A 25,276-nucleotide genomic window follows, 5' to 3' on the forward strand; every position below is an offset into this window, starting at 1 on the left:
CCTAGTGAGGTTGGCAGTTACTATTTTTGAAAGGAGATGGGGGCGCCTGGGTGGCTCAGTCAGTTAAGCGTCTGACTCTTGAATTCGGCTCAGGTCATGATCTCAGGGTCGTGAGATCGAGCCCCGCATCGAGCTCTGTGCTCAGTGCGGAGTCTGCTTCTCCCTCTGCTCCTCCCCCGACTCATGCTCTCTCTCTCAAATAAATAAATAAATAAATAAAATCTTGAAAAAAGAAGAAGAAAGGGGATGGAAGCCTGGGACTGAGGGATTTACATATCAAACTGGAAGTGGCCCCATTTCAGACCAAGATGCTTGGGCTGTTTCCACCCTTTGGCTCTTGAGGTAAACCGAGAGCATGTGGGTACACCTTGTTGTCTGAGTACTTGTTTTCAACTCTTTTTTTTTTTTTTGAACTCTAGTCCCTGAGTGGGACTGCATAGGAGTCTCAGAGGCTCCATGTTCTGAGTTGTAATTGCCATGAGTGGGCCAGCTCTGAGTTGGCTTTTCCAGTTGGGGATCGTCTCTTCCTCACCCCCACTTCCTGCCGATCCTTCTTTGGCTTCTGCAGGGGCGCATTTCCCTTTCTCTTTGGTTTAGCTACGGAAAACCTTGAGGGTCGACACAGTGTCCTGCAGCTCATTCTCCCCCCACAGCCCTTATGTGGGAGTTGGACTTAGAACCTGCATTTCTAAGGGGGGATGCTAGTCTTCCCGTACACCTTCTTGTGCAACTCGAAAAGAATTTGCCCAATAAGTTGGAAATGAAGTCCCCAAATTGGGCCCAAGTCTCTGCTGTGTTGCCAGGATTACATTTCTGTTGGGCGGGGGGGTGGGGGGGTGGGGTGTGTGTGCACTAGGATTACTGCAGTCCTAAAGATGCCAGAATATTCAAGCCCTAAGATGCCCACAATGCTTGATGGTAACCTGTCCTTTTCCTTTCTTATCAAGGAAGAAAACTCACCTCTGTAGAGAGCACCTGCTAACTCTGGGTCTGGCTTAGTGTGGGTGTGGTGGGGTTCCTGCGACCTTGCTCCGGTAGTTCTTACCATAGCCAGGTGAGGGCAGGAGAATGGCCCACAGGACTGGTAAGGGCCCAGTCTTGCCCAAGCTCACCCTGGGAGGCCCTGGGACAGTTTCCTTAAGGGCTGATGTGGATCTCCGCTGGGAAAGGTTGGGGACCTCACCACCTCCACACTCACCCCCTTTTGGGGAGGCCCCCGAAGGAACGTCTCACATCTTTGCCAACACCGCAAGTTCAATTTTCTCCAGCAGCTGGTGGTTTCGATCCTAGAGATGTGATTCTTTGCTTCATCTTCCAGAAAACCTCAAGCCCCATTTGTATCTGATGGTTGACACTTGTGATGGTTTGCCCAGTTCCGTTTTTCATTCCTTCACTTACCCTTGGCTTTCCTTGCGTTTTCTGCTCTGCTCTCTTCCTCCCCCCTCCGTCCCCCCCCCACTGTTTCCTGCTTTCCACCTGCTGCTATCAGCATCCCCTCCCCAGTTCCTCATCTGTAAAAGGAGGGACTGAACTGGACATCAGGCAACAGTGTTAACATTTCAGGGGGCATGCATCTCCTACTCTGAGAATTGGCCGAGGCTTCAGACAGTTTCTCCTCCAACTTGCCGAGGCACGGATAACTGTGCTGGCAGCTTCCAAGGTTTCAGAGACTGAAAACCTTTTGGGGGTTCCCTGAGCTCTCACGAAGTCTTTCAGATCAGGTGATAAAATGAGGAGGGACCCCCTAATCCTCATTGGGCCCCATTTCACATGAGGGTAGGGCTCGATTTTCGAAGTCTCAGGCATTTGCCTGCCCACCAGAGTGGCCCAGACCTTTCTCAGGTGGGCCTTGGGGATACACACATTTAATTCGGACAGAGTAGCAGACCCCCTTGGACCACCTCATAAATGGGGAAGAAACCAAATGCTATTGGTGGGGGGAGCAGAGCAGGGTGCTGAGGAGATGGGCTCAGAGTGGAGCTCAGCCAGCTTCCGGCTGACCTTGCATAAGGCCTGGCATCTCTCTGGTCCGGTGGTGAAATGGGGCTAACCCGGGAACACCCCCTCCACCAGTGGGAGCGTGCTTGGGAACTTGGGTCCCCCTTTACAGGGAAGGAATAGAAGATTCCTCTGCCTCTTCCCATCAGCGGAGCTCATGTCTGTTTCCCCTAGCTGGAACTGAGTCACAAAAATTCTTTTATGATCCGTTTTCTGGCCCTCACCCCTGTTTTTTTTTTTTTGGAAATCTGAAGCCACATCCTAAATTTCCTCAACCTAATTTTAGTCTCTGGGAACTGCAGCCAGATGATGTCAGACTGAATATTAGATGCCATTGGTCTTTCCAGGCCCGGCTCTGTCACCAGCTCCCTGCGTGCGGTAGCACTGTCCCACGGGGTCAGGTGGGAGGTGTCATGGTCATCAGCCACAGTAGGAACCTTCTTCTCTGTAGGAAATGTCCTTGGCATTCGGTATCCACCTAAATCTAGGGCTGGGAAAGGTTTCCCCAAAGGGAAGGGGCACGTTGTCCTTCATCGGCAAGCTTTGTCAGGACACCCAGTGCGTGCCAAGAGCCTACTATGTGTCCCGAAAAAATGGACAAGATCCTCCTCTGTGAAAATGGACCCCATCCACCTCCCATACTCAGCCCACAAGCACCTTCCAACTGCAATGGTTTTTTAAGACTTTATTTTTTAGAGCGGTTTTAGGTTCACAGCAAAACCGAATGGAGAGTATGGAGTGCCTGGGTCCCCCTGTCCCCACACCCGTGGAGCTTCCCCAGTATCCACACCCCCACCAGAGTGGTGCCTTACACTCTGTCGGTGACCCACACCGACACATAATCAGCCTAAGTTCATGGTTTCCACCATGGTTTGCTCTTGGTCTGGTACATCCTATGCTGGGAGCACCTTCTAACCACCGAGTCTGACCTCATTATCTGGGGGCACATCCCAGTTCCGGGGTTCTGATGCTCATCCAACTTGAAAGGCTTTTAAATTAAAAAGAAAATGTGGAATACTTTTCATTTCTAAAAACCTGCGAGCAGGTGAACACCTCCCCAAGTTTCTCTCACGGCCTTGAAGGAGCCCTTGCGAGGGAAGGTTCTAGAATCATGAGCTTTGGGGCAAAGCCTCTTTTGCTTCTTATTCCCTTCTTAAAATTGTTCATTAGCTTCTGCCACTCTGAGGATAAATACCAGCCACCTTAGCACGCTCGCAGGGCCCAGCATGAAGAGTTGGAGGCCCATGTTCTAGCTACCCTGGCCTGGAATGTGCTGAGCTCTCTCCGTGCACAGGGCCTTTCCACGTACGGGCAGGCCCCTCCACCTGACCAGCTTCCCTGCCATCTACATCTGCTCGCTCCTGCTCTGGGATCCTCCACCAACCAACCACATCTGCATTCGAAGCTCCTCTCTCTGTTCCCCAAATCGCATGTCACTCCCCCCACCATAGCACACGGGACACCACGGTAGCTATCTGGTGACCCCAGGTCTCCATCAGCAGACTCGATGCTCCCTAGGGCCAGGAGCTTGTCATAGCCCTAGTGCCCAGCAAGGCACCGTGAACATTTGCTGAATAAATGCACGATGGAAAGGTAGATGTGGAAAAGGTAGAAGGAGAAGCATCCTGAGCTTTGTTCCTGTCCCCCCTCGGTCTGTCCTCTGGCCTTAGCACAGCTGCCGAGCCCCGCACCCCCCAGTCAGGCCTGTGTGGCTGGGTGATACGTTTCAAATTCTCTCCTGCTTTTCCAGTGAGATGAGACGTCTCATCCTGAGTGCTTCTCTGTTCTTGGCCTCGGTGTGTGGTTCTTCCCCCCCCACTCCCCGCCAGCCCCCGATTGCTTTAGCGGCCCAGCACCCTTTACCCTTGCAGAGGGAGGGGTGTGGGAGGTTGGTCTCTCTGCCCTCCCCTCCTCTCCTCTCCCCTGCCAACCTCAGATGTCCCACATTCAAGGCAATGGAGGCCGAGAGGCTGACCTGCCGCCAGACCTCGTGCACCTCCCAGGATGGGCCAGACTGATACCCCCTCCCTTTACGGGCCTCCAGAGCTCCAGCCACTGGGCGTCGGCATCTCTTCAGGCCTGGTAGCCAGAGCCCAGCTGGGGCTCAAGGCAGCTCCAAGAAGTCATGGAGGCAGCCCTTCCCAGGGGGATGCTGGAGACGGAAGCCTCGCACTCAGAGATGCTTCCTGAGGCTTCCGCCCATCCTCAGGTCATCACACTGGCAGGCGCCAACCCCCTGAGGGGCTGCATCCTACACCGAGACGGCGGGTCCAGGGCGGTGGCGCTGACTGTCCAGCTGGGGAGGAGGGTGGGTGGGGGAAGGAACCCTGGCTGAGACCAGGAAGAGCGGGTTCGAGGCCTGGCTTCTCCTGGGTAAACCTGGCTAACTCCCATCTCTCTGAGTATTTCTTTATCTTCAATCAAAGTCAACAGCTTCCCCTCCCTGCTCACACAGAAAGTGAAGATGCTTTGGTCCCTCCCTGAGTTTGCGGTCGGCCTGGGTTCTACAGCCTTTGATCAAGCCCATAGCTCCCACGTCTTGTCCCGGGCTGGGGGGTGCAGGCTCCTCGTACACGAGTGGTGCTGAAACTGGGCAGAGCATCAAGGGGCGATGGCTTCCTCCTAGTCCCCTGGGACCCCAAACTGGGATGGAGCCGGGAGCCCCCAGCAGCACAGCGTGTGGCTTCCTGGTCTGTCACAGCCCCGGGGGGCTCTTCTTAGCTGGCCACATGAGGTGACTCAGAAGTACTGAGCATCTCACTTCTTGACACAAGGGTCTCGTCTGAGTCCAAAGCAACAGGCGGCTCTAGGTGGGCAGGGACCTCTCCAGGCCCCGGAAACCTTCAGAAGGCTTCAACTTGGAAAAATGAAGCCCACTTAGGTGAATCCCATGGGGGGGGGCGGGGGGGTTTGGGGGGTGTGAGTGGTAGGACTAGACCCCATTTCAGGGCCGGGATTCCTGGGCGCTCAGTGTGGTGGCCACAAAGCGAACTCCCAGAGCAAATTCCCAGTTTCTGACCTGGCTTTCTAGGGATGATCGTGTCCCGAAGGGGCTCTATCTGGATTCGAGTCTGAGTTTATCAGGCACATTTTGGATTGTAGCCATCTCACTAGCTCTGTGACATCTTACTAAGTTGTTCTCTGTACCTCAGTCTCCCTACCTATCCCTCCCGGAATCTCGAATGCCCAGGACAGTGCTAGTTGAATGTCCATCGGTGAGGTCATCTACTAACTACCGCTCCAAATATTGGGCAGTGGTGAGTGCTTCACTTTCCTTAGGAAGGATTCTATGTTCTGGAACCTTCCCGGGTCATTTCCCTCTGGGGAATTGCCATTGGGAGCTGATGCTGAAAGCCTGTCTGCCCCCTTCACATACAGCCTCAAGCCTGCCTCCCAGAGCTGGCCATTGGTGCTGCTCCTCTCCTCTAGACCCTCCTGTGCCGCTGGACCCTGAGGCCTGATGGAGGGGCGATCCACCTCTTGGCTTTTGAGTCAAGTATCAGCCTGGAATGTCCTATAGGGAAGGCTTAAGAGACTACCATGATGGGTGTGTGTGTGTGTGTGTGTGTGTGTGTGTGAGATCTCAGCATCAGACTCATCATGCCCATGCAGAGCTTGGACGTCAGAGCTGAAAAGATCCTTAGGGACACACACACACACACACACCTTATTTTGTGAATATGTGTATATATATATATAAATATTATACATATATATGCTGTGTAAAGAACTTTGGGCCCAAGGGATTTGGCTGTGGCCAAGGATCAGGAGCCCTTGTTCATGCTCAGTAACGGTGTGAACCCACAATGGGACATCACACACTGGGCATCTCTTCATCATCTAGGTGCACATGACCTCCCCACACTAGATCATTGTGAAAGTACCGGCGCTCCTGCCCTGTACTTGGATCGGCTGGCTGGCTGGCTGGCAGGAAGAGAGCAGGGCATGAAGCTCCCAACCCCTTCTCTGCCTCCCCTCCAGGGCAGGGAACAAGAGTGGGGACCTGCAGGACCTGTCCAGGCACTGGGGCCCCCTCAAACTCCAGGAGCTCAGGTCACCTAAGGAAGAGGACAGTTCTGTTGATGTTGGGTCACCCATGGCAGGTGCGGTGGGGTGGGGGGACACGGGTCTCGGGAATCTGGGACCAAGGTTTACATCTGAGTCAGAACGGGGGGTGGGGCTGGGGCCTCCCATACCCGAAGACACTTAGATCTGGGGCTTAGTGAAAGAGGAGACAGGAAGAGTCCACCCCTGGGCTCCCGGGGGCGGGGCAGCAAGGAAGCTTGTCTGTCTGGACTCCGGATGGAGAGGAATAAGCCTGAGAAATCAAAGTCTCGGGCCTCTGCCCTCCACAGGCTCAGGACTGAAACTTACCCTACCCCTGTGGCCACCAAGCTGGTTCCGAGTCAGAGCTCTAAGGGACTCAAGGGGAAACCTCCAGAATAAAAGATTAACTATTCAAATCCAGCAGTGCAGAGACAGTAACAGCTCACGACCAAGCAGAGTTTAGCAAATCGACTCCTGGAATTCAGCTCATTAACAGTTTAAAAGATACAGTTCAGCATCTCTTCATGCTGCAAAGGGCTGACGAGCCAGGCAGGGAAGGGACCTCCGGGTCGCACGAGCCAACATCACACCCGCCTGAGTCCCGAGAAGTGTCCCCTTCAAAGTCATGAGTGGGATTCCAGAGGCAGTCATCAGACTTCACTGCGAAACTGGGAGTTAAAAGAATAAAAGGCGGATGGAGTCACGAACTTCTGCGTGACAAAAGGCAGCTGTTACCAAAGCAAAAACCACAGGCCAGGGACCCAGGGACGGGGAGCAGGTCTTCGCCGGGTGTGAAATATGATGACGGGTTGGTATCAGAAACACAGGAAGAACTCCCGTGACTCTATATGAAAAAGACAGAAGGATCCGATGGAAAAATGGGCCGAGAACATGAACAGGCATTTCGGGGTCTGGAGGACAAATGTCTGCTCAAAACCCTAGGAAAAGATGTTCAGCCTCATTAGCGATGTGGAAAATGCAAATGCAAACCACAGTGAGATAGCATTTCACACCCACCAGATTGGCAGCCTTTTGTAGTGTTGGACAGCTGCCTCTCAGGGCTCCCTGGGGGCTCCAGGGGGCTCCAGGGCATGGGGGCTGAGGGCTGTTGCAGGAGGCAGAGGACTGGATGCCCCTACCCACGTTAGGGAAGCTCCTTCCTGACTCCTTGGCTGTGGCTGGGACAGTGAGCAGTTTGGGCCCTCCCCCAGGCCCTCGCCACCCCACCCCGGGCCCTTGGGGTCTGCCAAGACTGCTTCCTTGGAATCTGCTGGTGTCGGGCTCCCCGCCCCCCGCCTTCCAGGCAGCCAGATGGGTCTCTGGCTGTAGCGCCTGGGTCTGATCTGCAGAGCGGGGGAGGGGGGGCAGGATAGGGAGAAGGGGGCTGGGGGTAACTGGATCAGACTACCCCTCCCTTGCCCTTGGACAGACCCCTCTCCCGAGAGAGTCTGCACCCCAGCTCCCCACCACCATATCCCTGAAGCTCAGAGAGGCTGAAGGGAGGAGGTCGGGGCTCTCTACCCTCCCCACACTCCAGTCCAGCTGTGAGAGCAGGGAGCAGGCACCAGAGGTTGAGGCCAGCCTGTGGTTGTCTCCCTACCTCCCCTGCAACAACTTGGCTTCTGGCCTGAGCCTTCTCCCATCTACCACTTGGTGAGGCCAGCTGGGCTCCCAGAAGCCCGGGGTCGGACCAGTGTAGACGCCAGCCCTGTTGATGGAGCAGAAGCTTCCCCTGCTGCTGCAGACCAGCGACTGGGTACTAGAAAATGTGGCCGACAGGAGCCCCGATCCAGTAGTTGTACTCTGTGCATGAGCGGAGGGCTTCTTGTCGCCTTCCTTGAATCTGTACCCAGACGGAGCTGCTGACTGAGGACGATTGGCGTTTCTGGATCCCAGACCAATTTTGTCTTTCTGGGCTGGACAGTCTCTTGCCCCTTCTTAATTGTGGGGACAGTATTATTTTCTTCTTAGGCTCTGCTGGCAAGAGAGAGGAATGGGATGGGAGAGTGCTTTGTAAAGTGTTGTGCTTCCAGCGGTAATGTATGGATTCATTCTTACTATGGTGTAAATGACTAAGGAGGGTGAATGACGCGCCCACCCTGGGAAGGTCGAAGATCCTTAGATTCATACCCAGAACTGGGTTTTAGCTCTGGGGCGGCCACCACCTTAAATGTGTGACCGTGGCCACGAGCCACTTACCACCCCACATCTGTGTTCTAATCTGTTTAAAGAAAGAGCTGGGTGAGATAGGTCTAAGATCCTTTGGTCTTTACAGTTGCATGGGAGATTTGCTTTCTGAGTACGTGAGTGCTAATTCTGCATTCCCTCGAACCGGTTTGGGGCCCTGGGAGGGGGCCTTGATTTTCCTTCTCATCTGAGCAAAAGTAACTCAAGTTCAGAGGGTTAAGGAACTTCCCCAAAGTCACACAGCTTCTTGGGGGGCACAAATGCCCCGTATTCTTCGCATTTTTTTTAAACTACTGGGGCAGTCGTGGGGGAGGGAAAGTGTCTCTAAGAAAGAACGAGATCCTCTCCGAGTGATCCTCCGGGCTGAAAATACAGCCGACTGATCCATCCTCAGTGAAGGTCCGTGCTTGCGGAGGGGAGGGGCCTCATCCAGCCGGCCTGTAGTTGCCATGGCAACCTCCTCCTGCTGGGACAGGCAGTCCAGGTTTGACCCTGAGAGCCAGGAGCCTTGTCACTACCAACTCTTCCTTCCTGGCCTCCTCCCTGTGTGGCGACCGGAGGCCAGGTGGGGCAAGGCTCCAGCCAGACCTACTCCTGGCCAGGAAGGGGTGACGTTGGCAGCTGCCCAGTGGATGGGTGGACAGGGAGGGGGCAGGCCGGGCCCAGAGGTATGTCAGCCCCAGATGCTGCCAGATGCCACGGAGCAGGTAGCTTCTGTGGGGCCCCTCTACTGCCCCTGGACGTGGGACGGGCCTCATCACATGAGCCTCCCTTGGGTATCTGAGAACTGGGAGTAGGAGCACCAGGACTTGGCCACCTCTTGCCCCCTTGAGCCCGGCGCCAGGAGCTAGCTGATCCTGTGCTCCCACCCCTCGCAGGCAGAGCTGCTTCTGTATCTGTCAGGGTCCCAGAAACAATTGTGTGTGTAGGAAAAAGACTTCTTCCTTTTAAAAAGCTTTTGAAAACTGCTTAGAGCCCCGTGCTCACCTTCTGGCTCCCCAAAATAGCCATCACAAGGCAGATAGCCCCGTGAGGACACTAAGGCCTTTCCTGGAGCCCAGCTGAACCCTGAATGAAAGCCAAGCCACCTTGGGCCTTCACCTTGCCTTTGGAGGAGGAGGGACCTGTCCAGGTGTTGTTCCCCGTGTCTCCTTTCCTCTAAGCTGGGGGCTCCTCCCCCCGATTCACTGCCCCGTCCAGTCCCACCATCTGGGGACAGACCAGTGACTTTGCCTTCAGTTCTTAAAACTCTGTTGTCATTTCCCTCTGAAAGCCCCAATGACCAAAGAGACTCCACTCCCTTCTTGCTGTCTTTTCATCCTTGTCTGTTTCTGACCAGTGCGGCAGGTGGGGGAGGCCCCCCCCCCCGGCTCCAGGCTCTGGGTGCTCCTCATGGCCCTCTGGGCTGCAGGAGCCCCTGGGCAGAGTCAGGCGACACCCTCCCATGGTCCGGACGCCCCCCCGGTCAGCCAGCTATGCTTTCTGGCCCTTGAACCTTGACCTTGGGCTTAGAGCCCCGTTAAAAAGGATTCTTTCCCAGTGACACACAGCAACGGCAGAACCGACTCCACGAGTCCAAATGGACCAGCGATCCCAGAGCTCATCTCCCTTGGCTGTGCTGGTATCATCTTTCAGACTCAGGCCGTGCTGCTGCCAGCTCTGTGAGACCCCGGAGATATTTATGATCTGTTTCTGGAGGAGGGAAAAAGAGTCAGACACTTCAAACAATAACTTCGGATTAACAACATGAAGCTCAGAATCCACCCAAGAGAAGCAGCTGAGTCACTGACCCTGAAGGATGGAACAGACACAGGGCAGACCCAGCTGCAGAGAGACTGGATCACTTCTTTCTGTGGTGATGAAATCCCGTGTGTCCCCAGGGACGTTCCTGGATGCCCCGACGTCCCTCCACTGAGCAAACTGTACACAGCTACCTTTAGCCAAGTCCCCCCAGCTTCGGGGACCCCGCCCCATCCCCAACCGAGGGCCCGCAAGTACCCGATCCTGCAGGATTCTGGCCCCGCCACACCATGTCATTGATTTCTGGGGACGGCCAGTCGGAAGGAAAGCCACCTCCGATGAGACATATACTACTTGAATCAAACGAAGCTGCCATCAGCTACCACAACTCACCTGTCCAGAGAGGTGAGTTATCCCGACGTCTGGGGAACCTGTCCCGTAGGTGAAGCAGCCATGATGGGGTTATGCGGCCTCTGGGGGCCTCAGGGTCCAGGCAGCAAAGCCCGTGCCCCATCCTTGGGCGCTCTCACTGATGTGACTCCTTTGCTGGTGAGGTTCTCAAGGTGGCCAAAGCAATCAGGAGCTGGACATCCTGAAAGAAAGAGCACCCAGGCTTTGGAGCGTCTCTGGTCTGGTTCCTGCCCCTGCCTGCGGGGCCTGGGGCAGCTTCGTCTCCTCTCAGCCTCTGGAGACCACTCCCCAAAGGCCAGGGACAAAGGTCTGGACAGGGACTACTGCCTCAGTTTATCGTGGAGGAAAGGTGAGGGTCCCCGTGATGGGGAGCAGCTGAGCCGAGATGGAAGAGGGCCCCCCACTCCTCACCTGGAGTTCCGGATGCCCGAGTCCCACCCGGCGGTCAGGTCGCCTCTGCAGCACACGGGATGCTTCACACGGGATCACGTTTCACCAAAGAAGCCTGAAACTGAGCCGTGACGGGGTCCACCTGCTCGCAGGAAGCAAAGCCTGGCTCCTTCGCCCATGGCGGGAGAGAAGGGGAGAGGTGACACGCAGCGGATGTGCCTTCTGGCTCCAGGGACGGAGAGGGCTGTGCCCTGCCTGAGGACACAGAGTTGACCCCACTTCCGGTCCAACAGGGGCACGTGCTCACAGAGCGGGGAACTGGCCCCTGGCCTGGGTAGCTGGTGGGCCACTAACAGGGGCCCTCTTGTTGCTCATTTGGGTTGCTTTTGCTGGAGGTTCCGTGAGGGAAGTGGATGGGTTGGGAGGGCCCCTGGCCTTCCATTGGTGACACTGTTTTGTTTTGTTTTGTTTTTAGAGAGAGAGAGTAGGAGGGAGGGGTGAGGGGCAGAGGGAGAGGGAAAGAGAGAATCTAAGACTCTGTGCTGAGTGCAGAGCCCGACACGGGGCTTGATCTCACAACCCTGAGATCATGACCTGAGCCGAAATCAAGAGTCAGCTGCTTAACCGATTGAACCCCGCCCAGGCGCCCCTGACACTGGGGTTTTTGTCATAGCTCTGTGTGACCTGGGAAAGTCCCCTCCCCTCTCTGAGCTGCCCTTTGCACAGCTGTAGGTTGGGACCATGGACGGTGGGTCCAAGTGAGGCCAAAGGTGTAAGAGAGCTTTGCGAACCACAGACAGGGCTCTGTGTACATGGAGAATGTTTCGAGGCTTCCACCCGTGTGTCAGAAATAGGACCAGACAGACAGATACACATACAGTGTGCACACAAGCGTGCGTGCCCAGAGACCCTCCCCTATAGACTCCCCCATGCCTGGACCTGAGTGTACACGAGCATGTGCACACACACACACACGCATACTCACATGCATGTTCTTACGTATCTGCATTTGGGTGGGGAACATGTGGATTGATCTCCCCCTGTGCCCCTTCCTTCACCCCCTACCCAGCAGCAGTGCCCTGACCCTCTCTGAACCGCTGATGCTGCCCTGAGCCAGCCCCTCTGCCCCAGCAGCCCCCACCCCATACCACTGCCAGCTTGGTTATCTTCTTAGTGGGGTCTCTGGGGGAGAAGAACAAAGAGAATATGTCAGCCCTCTTTAGCAAAGGGACATAAGTTACTTTTAGGAGGGATCTCATTTCATAAAGAAATGCATTTATTTAATCCCTGCTGTTTCCTCACAGAGGTCGAAGACCCTCATGTTTTAGAGGGGAAATGCCGTGGTACCCTCAGCACAGGGCTCACGGCAGTTTGTGGGAAGGCAGGTGCTGAAGTTTTGCCTGGAGTGGTCAAGGAAGCCTTCCTGGAGGAGGAGGTGCTTAAGTAGGAATTAGCTGATCAATGGGGTAGGATGGGTGCCACTTCTAGATGAGATAACAAGACAAGCAAAGGCCAAAGGCCTAAAAGGGTGAGGCTCAGGGCGTGGCAGTAGCCCACACGCGCAGGGTTTGTCCTCAGGGCAATGAGAAGCATTGGAGGGTGACATGTCAGATTGGTGGTTTAGAATGAGCGGAACAGCTTGACACGTTTTTCACAAACTGACCACACCTGTGCCCCAGCACCCACATCAAGAAAGAGAACATTTTCATTACCCTGGAGGCCCTCCAGCTGCCTCTTCCCATAACTGTCCTCCCCAAGGTAACCGCGGACTTCAATGCCAGTGTGCAGAGCTGTCTGCCTGTGTTGGAACTTCAAGATCAGTGGAATCACGCACTGTGTGCTCTTTGGGGTCACCATCTTTCACCCAGCATTATCTTTGTGAGCTTCACCCCCACGGCGGCATGTGGTTTGTGCACACTTACTACAGCGTAGTGCTCCGCTTTGGGACTCTTCAGTTGATCCAGGCGTCCACTGATGGAATATGGGTTATTTATAATTTGGGGTTATTATGAGCAACGCCACAGGGAACATTCTCGCACATGTCTTTTGGTGAAAGTATTTATTCATTTTGTTGGATACGTATCTGGGGATGGATTTGCTTCCGCTCGGCCTTATTAGAAACTGCCGAATGGTTTTCTCAAGTGGTTATATCATGGACACTCCAGTAACAGTGTCTGAGAATTCCAGTGGTTCCCATGCTCTGCAATACTTGGCATTGTTAGTCTTTTTAATTTTAGCCATTCCGGTGGGTGTGTGGGAGTGCCACACTGTGGTTTGATTTGCATTTTCTGCTATGGCTAATGAGTTGAGCCCTTCTGCATATGATTATCGGCCATTTGGATATCTTACTTTGTGGGTCTATGTATTCCAAGAATCCTCTTCTACTTGGTGGTAGGCCTGTTCATTCTCTTGTGATGAAAATAAATTCTTAATTTTAATGTGGTGTGCTTTGGCAAAGTCTTCTTTAATGTTAGTGCTTTTTGTGTCCTGTTGAAGAAATGTGGTCATGAAGGTCATTGCCTCTGGTTTCTTTTAAAAGCTGTATTTTACCTTTCGCATTTGGATCTACAATACATCTGAAATTGACTTTCATGAAGGTCATTGCCTCTGGTTTCTTTTAAAAGCTGTGTTTTACCTTTCACATTTGGATCTACAATACATCTGAAATTGACTTTCATGTGTGGTGTGGGGTTTTTTAAAAAAAGATTTATTTATTTATTATTTTAGAGAAAGAGAGAGAGTGCATGCGTGCATGGGGAGGGACAGAGGGAGGGAGAGAGAGAATCTTAAACAGGCTCCACAGTCAGTGTGGAGCCCAACATGGGGCTCGATCTCACGACCCTGAGATCATGACCTGAGCCGAAATCAAGAGTCAGACACTTAACCGACTGAACCACTCAGGCACCCCTGGGGGGTCTGATTCTTTTATTTTTCTTTTCCATTTGGATAGCCAATTGACCTAGCACTGTTTATTGAAAAGTCTACCCTTTCTCTGTGGTACTGCATTCGTGATTTTTCATAAATGAAGTGACTATAAGTATGAGTCTGTTTGTCTCTCTTTGCACTAATACTACAGTGTCTTAATTACTATAGTTTTAAAATAGGTCTCAATTTTAAAGGTCCCAATTTAAAGAAGTATAAGTCTTCACCTTTTGTTCTATTTCTTCCAGATTGCCCTGGTTATTCTTGGACCTTTGTCTTTTCATATACATTTCAGAATCCATCTGCCAATTTCCATACACACATGCATACACACACACACGCACACGCACACACACACAGCCTTCTGACATCTTGCATGGGATTGCATTGACTTTATAGATCAACTGGGGAGAATGAACATCTTTATAATATTGGGTCTTCCAATCCATGAACATAGTATATCTTCCCATTTATTTAGATCTTCTTTAATTTCTCTCAATGATGTGCTATAGTTTTCAGTAGATTTATTACTAGGTAATTTGATAACTTTATGACGCTTTTGTGAAGGGTATTATTATAAAATTTCATTTTCTATTTTTTTGTTACCAGTATAGAGAAATATGGTTGATTTTTAGAAACTGCGTTTGTATTCCAGCGACCTTGCTAAAACAATTTAATAATTCTAATAATTTCTCTTCAGATTTTGTTGAGGGAAAGATGCTTCAGAGTGTGGTCCAGCCATGGTCCACATGGTTCAAGGTCAAGACCCATTGACCGTGAACACTGGGCTGGATGTGGAGGTAGAGAGGGTGGAAGACAGATTTGGCCAGCCTGGTCAGGAAAGTTCCTAGGGCCACAGTGAGGTGCACAAGTCACACACTTTGCCCATGCTTAGCCATGGTCCAGGCACTGTCCGCACATCCATTAAGAGCTGCTACCCCAACCAGGGCATGTAGCCCAGCCCACCATGGCCTCATGGGAAGGGAAGCCCAGGGTTCTAATTCTGGCCTTTAATTGACATGCTGTGTGACCTTGAGAACAGTGCCAAACCTCCCTAAATCTCATCCTACTCACTCGTAGAAGGAGGGCAATATGCCCCGATATTTCTTTCTCTAAGCCAGTAGGTGCCTGGTAAACACTGGTGAATCGATTTCACTCACCAGCATTGTCCCTTTTGCCCGTGGGGTGATGCTGAACATCACCAGGAAGTCCTGCAGCCCACGGAGGGGCTGCGAACGTGGGTGCCCATGGGGGACGAGGAGGCTGGCTACCATTGTGTTCTGAGAGGCTTCAGTGCCGTCGGCCCCTTGGGGATTTCTGTTTCCACCATGAGGACACACACCCATGTGAGGCTGCCCCTCTCTAAGAAGGAACTCAATTATTCTTCAATAAACATCTTGGCAGAAGTTTCTGAAAAATCTTGCCTTCTCTGTGATCCCTGATATACAAAAGGATGGAATTTAATTATTCTGTCCTATCCATGAGCCCCACGGCTGGGCCTGGCACAAAGCCATGGCTCTATCCGACCAGCAGGCTCCCTGGCCCCTGACGGGATGCATTGGGAAATATAGGGAAAGCACAGGGCAGATTCCCCCTTTGGCCTGGCCTTGCCCTCTCCACCATTCCTTTTGGAGTGTATGGCTTAGAGAAATCCAGTGTGTCTGATTCCCTGGATAAGCAGCTCCCTAGAAGTTAACTGGAAAGGTGATTTCCTAGGCCTAGGTGCTACCAGAGCCTCTCTGTTCCCCATGGGGCTGGCCCCACAGCCATTGGTAGACTCTGGTAGACTCTGGAGCTCCAGCCTGTAGCTGGCTTGCTCCCTCCAGCCCCGACCCCCACCTCCCTCATGGCAAATTAGATCCCTACCTGTTATAGGAGCTTAAGTCAGGGATCTCTATGGGGTCTGTTTGGGCAGGTTGTAGTGCGAGGCCCGGCAGAATCTTGTAAAGGTGAGGAAGTGGGGCTTGAGAGCAGACACTCCAAACCCCCTCCCAGCTCAACCCCCGTACTCACTGCGTGCCCACTTCCTCCTCTGTAGGTGGGAGGGACAACAGGGTCCCTCATGGACGGACACAAAGATTTCAAGAGTCACCACATGCAGCGCCTGAGTGAGGTGGGGCTGTGCTGAGCCCCAGCTGTCTCAGGTCAGGCTTTCAGTGACTAAGAGCAAAGAGCGTGTGCTTCCGGGTCAGTTTCTGGCTGGGAGACTTTTCAGCAAATTTGCCTATCATTGTGCCTCAGTTTTCCCAACTGCAAAATGGGGATAGCAATCTAGTGCCTGCCTCAGGGTTGGTTAGAGGCTTACATGGAAAGAATGGGTGTAGAGGGCTTAGCCCAGGGCCAGACCCAGAGCAAGGACTCGGCAAACATTGTTTTACCAGCAGTAGTCAGGGCTCAGGTGTTTCCTCCTTGGGAAACCCTCTTGATCTCCTCCGGCTGGGGTTGGCCCTGCCTTTCCTAGCAGAACACAGATGGGCAGCACCCCTCAGCATGGTTGCTTACATGTCCAGAGACCTTTGAGGGTGAAGCCACTTGTCCCTGGGTCCCTGTCCCAGAGAAGACCTTGGTGTATCTGTAGAAAGAACGAAGTATTAAATAGGGTTGACAGATAAAGTATTGTGTTTTTATTTGCTGAATCTGACAGGCTATCTCTAAGGCAGCTGGAGCTGAATCATGGAACACACCCAAGAGTCCAGAAGATTCTCCCCTGGTTGATGAGTCTGGTTAGGACTGTTTATAGGTTGGACCTTGAATCAGTCAGAGTTCTCCAGAGAAATAGAACCAGAAGGACGTGTGTGTGTTTATGTATCTATATAGCTATATACATATATCTCGTCCGATCTATCATCTACCTATCACCTGAATTAAGGAATTGGCTTATATAATTGTTTGAAATCTGGGGCTGGCAGGTTTGAAGTCTTTAGGGCAGGCCGACAGGCTGGAAACTCAGATAGGATTCGCTGCTGCTGTCCTGGGGCAGAAGTCCTTCTTCTGTGGGAAACCTGTCTTTTCCTCTGAAGGCCTTCAACTGATTGGATGAGGCCCACCCACACCATCCAAGGTAACTTCCTTTACTTAAAGTCAGCTGACTGTAGATGTTAACCAATACTGCTACCTCACAGCAACATTTTGACCAGTGTTTGGCCAAACAACAGCACTAGACCTAGCCAGGCTGACACATAAAATACACCATTCCAGGCCTCTGGCCACCCTTCAGCCAATGAGTCTCAAGGCTGCTAAGGGGCCATGGTGTGGGAGGTGGGGGGGGGGGTGTCTGGTTGTACCCCAGACCAGATATGTGAGCTTCAGGACCATTCCCCCACGAACTGTGTAGCATGTGTCCAAGGCAAACTCTTCGAGGCCCATGGCAATTCTCAGGGGTGGTCAGGGAGAGATTATCTTGCCCATTTTACTGAGGAAGAACAGGTACCAATGTCCAATGACTTTGCAAAGGTGTTGGCTTAAGAGTGGAGCCAAACCTCTAGATTTTTCACCTTCAGGACACATGCAAATGTCTTCTCCTACTGTGCAAACCCACCGCCCCTCCGCAATGAACTTCGGATGGGCCTCAGGGCCTGTGGTAGGTGGTTGGGTCCTGGACTGAGGGAAGAGCCCTGGGGCCAAGTGAGACTCATCTGCCATGAGGCCATGATCTTACCCAACTCCCTTTCCCTCTCTGGGCCTTGGTCTCCCTGCCTGTAAATGATTTTCAAGGTCTGCCTCTGCTCCGTTCAGAAGACTAAGAACTACAGGGGCACCTGGGTGGCTCAGTTGGTTGAGCGTCTGGCTCTTGATTTTGGCTCAGGCCATGATCTCAGCGTCCTGGGATCGAGCCCCCATGTCTGGCTCTACGCCCAGCGGGGAGTCTGCTTGTCCGTATCCTTCTGCCTCTCCCCCCACTTGCCTGTGTGCGTGCTCTCTGTCTCTAAAATAAATAAATAAATCTTAAAAAAAGGAAGAAGACTTAATGCTACAAACAAATGACCCTCAAGGTCTACCTGTTTCACTTATTCCATGGGCATTTATTAAAAGCCTACTATGTGCTTGCTAACATGTGGGACCAGAGCTGGTGGGGGCAGAGCAGAACCAGAGACCACCACCCCCACAAGAGCAGGGAGCTTCCCTCAGCATGGTAGTGGCCCCAGCGGGAGAGGTTGCCAAGCTAGGGGCTCAGAGCTGGCGAAGGTGGAAAAGCCAGGGACCCAGGTGCTGGTTAGTCTCTGGGAGCCACTGTTAGAAGCTGGTTCTGCCTCTCAGGGCCTGGGGTGGGACAGACACTACACTCCTGGCTCCGTTCTCTTACCCCACACAGCAGCCCTGATGATGTAGGGCTGGTTGGCCTCACGGGTAGATCAGGAAACTGAGCCAAAACAGGAGAACATCAACGGGAAATTTTACACAAATGAGGGCAAAACTCACCCATAATTCTAGCACTGCAACTCTTTTTATTTTTCCAGGTTTTGTTTCCTTTTTTTAAAAAAAGATTTTATTTATTTATTTGACAGAGAGAGACACAGCGAGAGAGGGAACACAAGCAGAGGGAGTGGGAGAGGGAGAAGCAGGCTTCCCGCTGAGCAGGGAGCCCGATGTGGGGCTCGATCCCAGGACCCTGGGACCACGACCCGAGTTGAAGGCAGATGCTCAACCGACTGAGCCACCGAGGTGCCCCTGGGATTTGTATCTTGACTATCCATCTTTTATATGATTATAAGCAGAAAACAGATGCAATGTTGTATATTTTTCACATAGCATCCTGAGCATGTTTCATTTTCTTACCCAGTTAAACATTTTTAATTATAGTATGTATATTAAGTATGTCTATTGATTTAAAAAGGCAGAGAGTCCTTCAAGGCTTATAATTAAAAAGAGCCATCTCCTGCACCCCCTCTTTACCCCCAGTTTTTATTCCCTACAGTCAAGCTTTTTGGGGGAGGAGGCCTCACCTCCACAGGGCTCACTACCCTTTATACATTGCTATTTCTCTTGTTTTTTAATCTTAGAGATTGTCTGCTGACTTCCTCCTGTGGGAGGTTCTGGTGCTTTTTTCATCTCTGACCCATCCTCCAAGTCCTTTCCTCTTCCCCTCTTCCCAAGTAATTGTACCACACTTTGGGTTAGATCAGTAGACAATGACTAGAGTTTTATAACAAAGCAAGTAATATTCACAGCTGATTTCAGGTAATATACCAAGGTGCATCTCCTTGCTGTAGACTTTTTATTTTCCTGGAGTTAATGATTCATGTTTGTTTGTTTGCTTAGTTTTCGAGGCCATGCCATAGTATCACTTGGCATGTCACTAACTCACCCCACATTTTCCAAAAGAAGTTTAATTCTCCCTCACACTCACACACATCAGGGGCTCTTTCCTTTCTAGAGCCCTCTGTCTCCTGGTCTAATGTGGTTGGGTTGTGCTGCACGCTGTCATCAGGTGACATGTCTTTATTTCCCTTCTCAGGATGTCGCTTTGTTGTTGAACTTCTTGCCTTTGGGTATCCCGTTTTGTGTCTTCTTTTCTCCAGCTTACTCCTTTGTTTTGGTGGAGTACATCTTTCAATACCTTTCAGAGAAGAGGTATGTGGTGTGTCAATGTTTTGAAGTCATGTGTGTCTACAGATGCTTCATTTTACCCTCAAACCTAGAGGGATCGTTGAGCTGGGTATAGAATCTCAGCCAGACACCCTCTTCCCTCAAAAGAATACCGCTATCTCCCAGCTTCCACTTTTACTGTTCAGTAGTCCACTGCCATACTGATTCTGGACATTTCTTGGAGGCCTCATTTTATCTTGGAAGCTTTTAGGGTTTTCTCTCTGGGATGCTGAACTTTTGTGACAATGTGCTTTTTGGTGTGAGTTTTGTTTTGTTTTGCTTTCCATCTGGCATTTTGCATGTTCTTTCAGTTTGAAAGTTCATATCCAACAGTTTTAGGTGAACTTTTGGGATCATTTCTTTACTTCTTTCGATTTTCTCTGGTCTCTTTCTCTGGAACCTCCAGTTAGTTAGTTGTTAGACCTGGATTGATCCCCTAATTTTCTTTCTTTCTTTTTTTTTTTTTTTAAAGATTTTATTTATTTATTTGAGAGACAGAGAATGAGAGAGAGAGAGAGCACATGAGAGGCGGGAGGGTCAGAGGGAGAAGCAGACTCCCTGCTGAGCAGGGAGCCCCATCCGGGACTCGATCCTGAGACTCCAGGATTATGACCTGAGCTGAAGGCAGTTGCTTAACCAACTGAGCCACCCAGGCGCCCCGATCCCCTAATTTTCTTATCTCTTCTCTCCAGCTGTCAGAGCCCCCTTTTTGCAGTTTTCTAGAAAATTTCCATATCTTCTAATCCTTTTACTGAATATTTTACATCGGCTATTTTTCTTCCATTTCTACAAACGCATTTTTGTGATTTGAAGGTTCTTTGTAAATAACCTCCTGTTGTTTCAGGATGCGGTATCTTCTCATATCTCTCTAAGGATATTAGGGTTTGGCTTTGCTTTTTTGAAGTCTTTTTCTGTCCACTCATCGTCTGTTTTCTGAGCTTACTTTTTTCCTGTTTGTTGTTTCGGTCTTTGTCTTTTGCATTAGAGGCTCTAATAGACACTGGGAGCTGAACCCCACGGGCGGGCAGACCCATCTTCTCATAGGTTTCCCTGCAGGAGTTAGCACTGGTCCCAAAGTCACTGTACATCCAGGTCTTCTCTCTTTGGCTGGAGGGGCTGTGACCTAGCCAGAGGGGCGTGGTCTGACCGGAGGGGTGTGGCCTGGTCGGAGGGGGCGTGGCCTGGCTGGCTGGGATGGTGTGAGTGAGAAGGCAAAAGACATCTAGGCCTACTCAGGACAAGCACTTTTTCCCCCTGACAGCAGTTTCCAGCAGAGAATGAGATGACCAAGGTCTCACCAGTAGAGGAAGGTCCTACATGGCCTTCAAGGCCCCAGTGGGGAGGAGGGAGGCATCAAAAGAATGTGTAGCCCAAGACTAAACTCAGGTGGAGCAGGGCTGACCCCATGTGTAGTAAGATAGAAAGGTACCAGTCCTATCTGTGCTAGGCCCAGCCCAGTTCTTGTCACACTGGGGAAACTGAGGCCACTTAGGACCTCCTCGTTCCTGTGGTCTCCTGTGAACACACCTGGCCAGCCCCGCCCCCTGCCCCCCCAACATCTGACCCCACTGACCTCCCTGGAGCTCTCCTAACAGGGCTTAGGAGTTTGGGCTGGAGTCAAAGGTCTCCAGGGGGATTTTAGGGATCTCTTCCAGCTTGGCCTCCTGGTGATATCCACCCTCCACGTGCTCCCTGCTTGTGGACCCATCTCCGAGACCTCTCACAGAGGGGGCTGGGTGTCTGGGGGCAGGGCCACCTGTGTGCCCTCGCTCCCCTCCGTCAGGGTCTTGTGGCCCCAGCCTTACAGTGGTCTCACTCGGCCTCTCGAATTCTCTGCAGTCGGCAAGGCTCCCCTTCGGGCCCAGGCCTGGGGAGTCGCCTCACTCGGGAGCTGGGTCCTGAATTCTGGGTGCAGAGCCATCAGCGGTAGCGGTGCTGGCTGAGGGCAGATGGCCGGTGGATTAGCAGGTGCACCATGTGGCAGTGGGTGGACAGAGCCCAGTGGTGAGAGCCGGAGGGCCAGGGCACAAGGACCAGGATCCTGAGGCCCTTGGAGCTGATCCAATATAGTCCCCTTTTACAGATGAGAAAACTGAGGGGCAGAGAGGTCAGATGAGGCCCTCTCCAGCCTCACAGTGAGTTAGTGGCCTTATAGTTCTCTTTCTACTAACAGCACCAAGCAGTGAGTCCTTCTCTCTATCTCTCTCTCTCTCTCTCTCTCTCACCCCCCCACCCCCCCACGCACTGGTTTGCCTGGCACATCCACACTTCGATACACACATATTGGCAAAGAGTTCCAGGCACACTTTCCTGCGTCCTAGACACCAGGAACGTGCTGTGGCCCTGGGCACTCGTGGGCCTGTGTGTGCTACGAGGGGGCTGGGATCGTGGGAACCCTCCGAATCTCGGGAAGTGAGAGTCTTCATCTTAGCAAGGGGGAACCGAGGCCCAGAGCCAGTGGGCAGGGCCTGGGCCGCTCAGCACGCCAGTCAGCACCCTTGGTGTCCCCACCACTCCCATGAATTTTTAGAAAAATTTAAACAAACATAATATAATTGCTTGTCGATGACAGAATGCCAGGGGAACCGTACAACCCGGCTGGTCTCAGCGCCTGCCCAGGCAGGTGGCACAGGGAGGCCGGGCTGGCAGCCTCACCCCTGCCCGCTGGCTGCACCTTCCTGGCCTCTCTGTGGCTGTGGAACCGGAACCCCTCCCCGCCCCGCCGTGCCTGCTGGCCAAGAGGCGTGCCCAGTGCCAGAGCAAACTGGGCCCAGGCCCAGCACACTTTCCAGAAATAGGTTCCTGCGAGAGCCCGAGGCTCACCCCTCCCTCCACAGAACTTCCCCTCCTGCAGAGAGTCCTGTCTGTGGCCTCAGACCCTGGAAATGCTCTGTTCACGGCCCCTAAACGCCTCAGGAATGTTCACTGGGTCAGAATGGGGCTCTAGTTCTCAGCTCACCCACATCCGTCCTGCCTCGTGCTCATCCTGCCGCCCCCAGGGTGGGGTGGTGCCCTCCTGGTCACCGAGGGGGCCGGGGGCTCAGGCAGAAAAGTCCCTTCTCACAGTCCTCCAGGCCAGTCCTCTTCAAGAGGAGGGGAAGGTCCGTGGGCCTTTGCTCTGACGACAGGCATCCTCATTCATAATGCCCTGCCACCCACCTCATCGGTATGAGCATAGGGTCGCCAAGGGGCTCCTGAGCATGGTTAGGGAGGTGTGGAGGTGGAGGGAGGGGGAGGGGGTGGGGTCAGGGGTAACGTAGGCGGTGGGGGGGATGAGTGGAGGGTATGTAGATAGATGGGGTTGGGGTAGTGGGTGGATGAGTGGGACCCCATTTGTTTTGATCTCTGTCTTTCCATTAAAGGCTTCTTTTAAGGCTCAGGAGTCCTGAGCTGTCTGTTTTTAAGAGGAATGTGTCTGTGGTTTGGCCTTGTTGACTGGGGGCCTTGGGAAGACCCCACCATTTATCTCAGCACCTGTGGGCCTTTCCCCTCAGGCATGTCCCTGTCCCCAGAGAGGACCCCTCACCTCTCCTGCCTGGTGCTGTCCCGGCCTCAGGGGAGCCTGGAGGCTCTGATGTCCTCTTTCCAGGTGGGCCCAGGCCCCTGGCTGCGTTATTGGCCTCATCCGCTGAGAATTCTCCTCTGCCCTTCTCTTTGCTTTGTGGATTTTTATCCCTTTTTCCTTCTTCACCACCCTTTCCTGGGAGAAAGGAAGAAGAAACATGTGGTTTCAGCACCCCCCCACACACATTTAAGCAGAAAACCCGCCCCCTCTCTCTCCCTGGTCCTTTGTGAAGTCTTTCCCCTTCCCCGTCAAGAAACTGTATACATTCTTCTAGTTGTTTGGAAGCTTCAGTGTTTATACCTCAGTCTCTAATCTGTTTTATGTTTCGGGGTTATGGACAAGGTTTTATTGAGGGGGAAAAAGGGTTCTGTTCTTAAAAAATGCTTATAAACCACTGACTGGGCCCAGCCCAGGGGAGCCGGGGAGGGAGGTAAGGGTGAGCGGGACCTCTCCCAGCGCATGTCTTGTAAACCCAACTAGGGCTGGTGAGCAGATGACCCCAGCTCAGCCCCCCTTGCCCTGAGGCCGGGCACCCCCGGGGAGGACACAGCCTGAACCCTGGTCCTAAGACTCCTGGCTGTCCCCCGTGTGTCTCACAGAGCAATCACCACTGTAACCCAGGGACGTTAATGAGGGGATTTGCTTTCCGAGATGAAGTTGGGGGACCTCTCTGAGGACAGGGGAGGCCGATGGGGGGGCAGGTATGGACACCGTTGGTGAGCTTCAGGCCTCAACACGGCCACAGGGCCTCTGATGGTCAGCCCCGGCACACCAGGTGGGACCTACTGAGCTACCCTCATACCTCGGTGTGTCTGTTTGGCCCAGAATGGGGTTCCTGGAAGGTCAGTCAGGCTGTGAACTGAGTGAGAGATTTAGGCATCCCTTGAATTCTGGAGCAATAAAAGCTCTTGAGAACAGCTTTGAACCATCTATTTCCTCTTTAAACAGCTCCAGTCCCTGGGGCAGACAGACATAAATAGATAATTATAGCCCAGGGAGATGTGGGCCTGGGGGGTTAACCGTTACCAGTCTCCTAATTGGCCTTCCGGCTTCCTGTCCCTCCCACACCCACCCACCATCCACACTGCTGCCCAAGTGAGCTTTTAAAACTGCAAATCTGACCTTGACTTTCAGCCCCTCCAGGAGCTGCCCACTGGCCTCAGGACGCTGCCCAGAGCTCCTCCCGCCAGGTCTCCAGTGTTAGGCCCCAGCCCACCACTCCAGTCTGGGATGTGGGGGGCCCTTGGGCATGGGGGCATGGCGGGGGGCGGTCCCTGGGTCTGCTCTGATTCGGCCAGCCTGCTGCCAGACCCTTCTCCACTCTTGCTTGTCTCCAGACCTCAGCCCTCTTTCCTCACCGGGCCATCATTGTGCCTCCCTCAGGCCTCCCCTTAGATGCCCCTGCCTCCAGGATGTCCTCCCTGATCACCACCTCCCCCACCCCAAACCGGCATTGCAGTTCCCCCATGATGCTCTTTTGCACATTCTGTTCTTCCAGCCCTAGTGTAGCCCTTACCGGCCTGTACCTATTTGCCCATCTCCCTCCCCAGACTGAGTTCTCAAAGGCAGGGAGCCCATCCCTTTTACCACCTATTTATCAGTTATTGGATTTTTTTGAGCCCCTACTTTGTGGGCAAATAAAATAGACAAAGACCCCACCCTCATGGCACTCAGGCTGACCAGGCACCTGGGGTGCTGGCTCGGACACTTCGCTGAATAAGCGGGCAGTACAATGTGCTGTGGGTGCTCTGAGGTCAGGCGGGTTGCCTGGAGGAGGGGGCACTGAGGATAAGGCCCTGAAGGCTGGGTAAGAGTTTTCCAGGCAGACTGATCAGAGAGCTCCCTGCCTGCCGGCCCAGAGGCTGTCCTGGCGGCTGGCTGCTCTCACCCCAGGGTCTACACTCCATGTTCACCCTTCTCTTTCAGAATGCATGAACTGTACCCGGCTCAGCGACATGAGTGAGCGGCTAACCACGCTGGAGGCCAAGGTCAGACGGCCTGGGGGGCCCGGCCTAGGGAGTTGGTGGGTGTGTGTGAGGGTTATGCATCAGGTACCAGCCTAGCCCTGGGGAGCCCAGCAGGCCCGAGCAGCCTGGTCCCAGGGGCCGGGTGCTGCTGGGGCCTCAGTGGCTCAGGGTGGCCTTCTCTGGGCTGAGCCAGCCTCCTGGGGTGGGGAAAGCAAGAAATCTGGAGGTCTCGGACAGCAGGCTGGTCTGGGTGTGGGTCTCAGTGACCAGGGTGGGGGGGGCCTGGATGCCCAGAAGGTGACCCCTGGGTGGAAAGAGGAGGGAGCCCCTGTCCCCCCCAGGGCTCCTGCCCCCAACTCTGGCTCCTCCTGTCCCCACCTTGTCGGGCAGAGGGCGGGGCCCAGACAAGCCAATGGAGGAGGAACTACCTGGCTCCTGTTAGCTGCCCCCGCCCCCCCCCCCC

General features: G+C 53.2%; 1 protein-coding gene across 2 annotated transcripts in view; it reads left to right on the forward strand.

The window, feature by feature from the left end:
• COL26A1 (collagen type XXVI alpha 1 chain) overlaps positions 1 to 25,276 on the forward strand; it is a 140,540-nt gene that overhangs the window by 97,548 nt on the left and 17,716 nt on the right. For both annotated transcript variants that reach the window (XM_032430926.1, XM_032430927.1), the window contains exon 4: positions 24,773 to 24,834. In XM_032430926.1, coding sequence (XP_032286817.1) covers positions 24,773 to 24,834 — 62 coding nt within the window. The remainder of the gene's footprint in view (positions 1 to 24,772; positions 24,835 to 25,276) is intronic.

This window comes from Phoca vitulina, unplaced genomic scaffold (genome assembly GCF_004348235.1).
Source record: "Phoca vitulina isolate PV1807 unplaced genomic scaffold, GSC_HSeal_1.0 scaffold45, whole genome shotgun sequence".
Classification (NCBI taxonomy): Eukaryota; Metazoa; Chordata; class Mammalia; order Carnivora; family Phocidae; genus Phoca; species Phoca vitulina.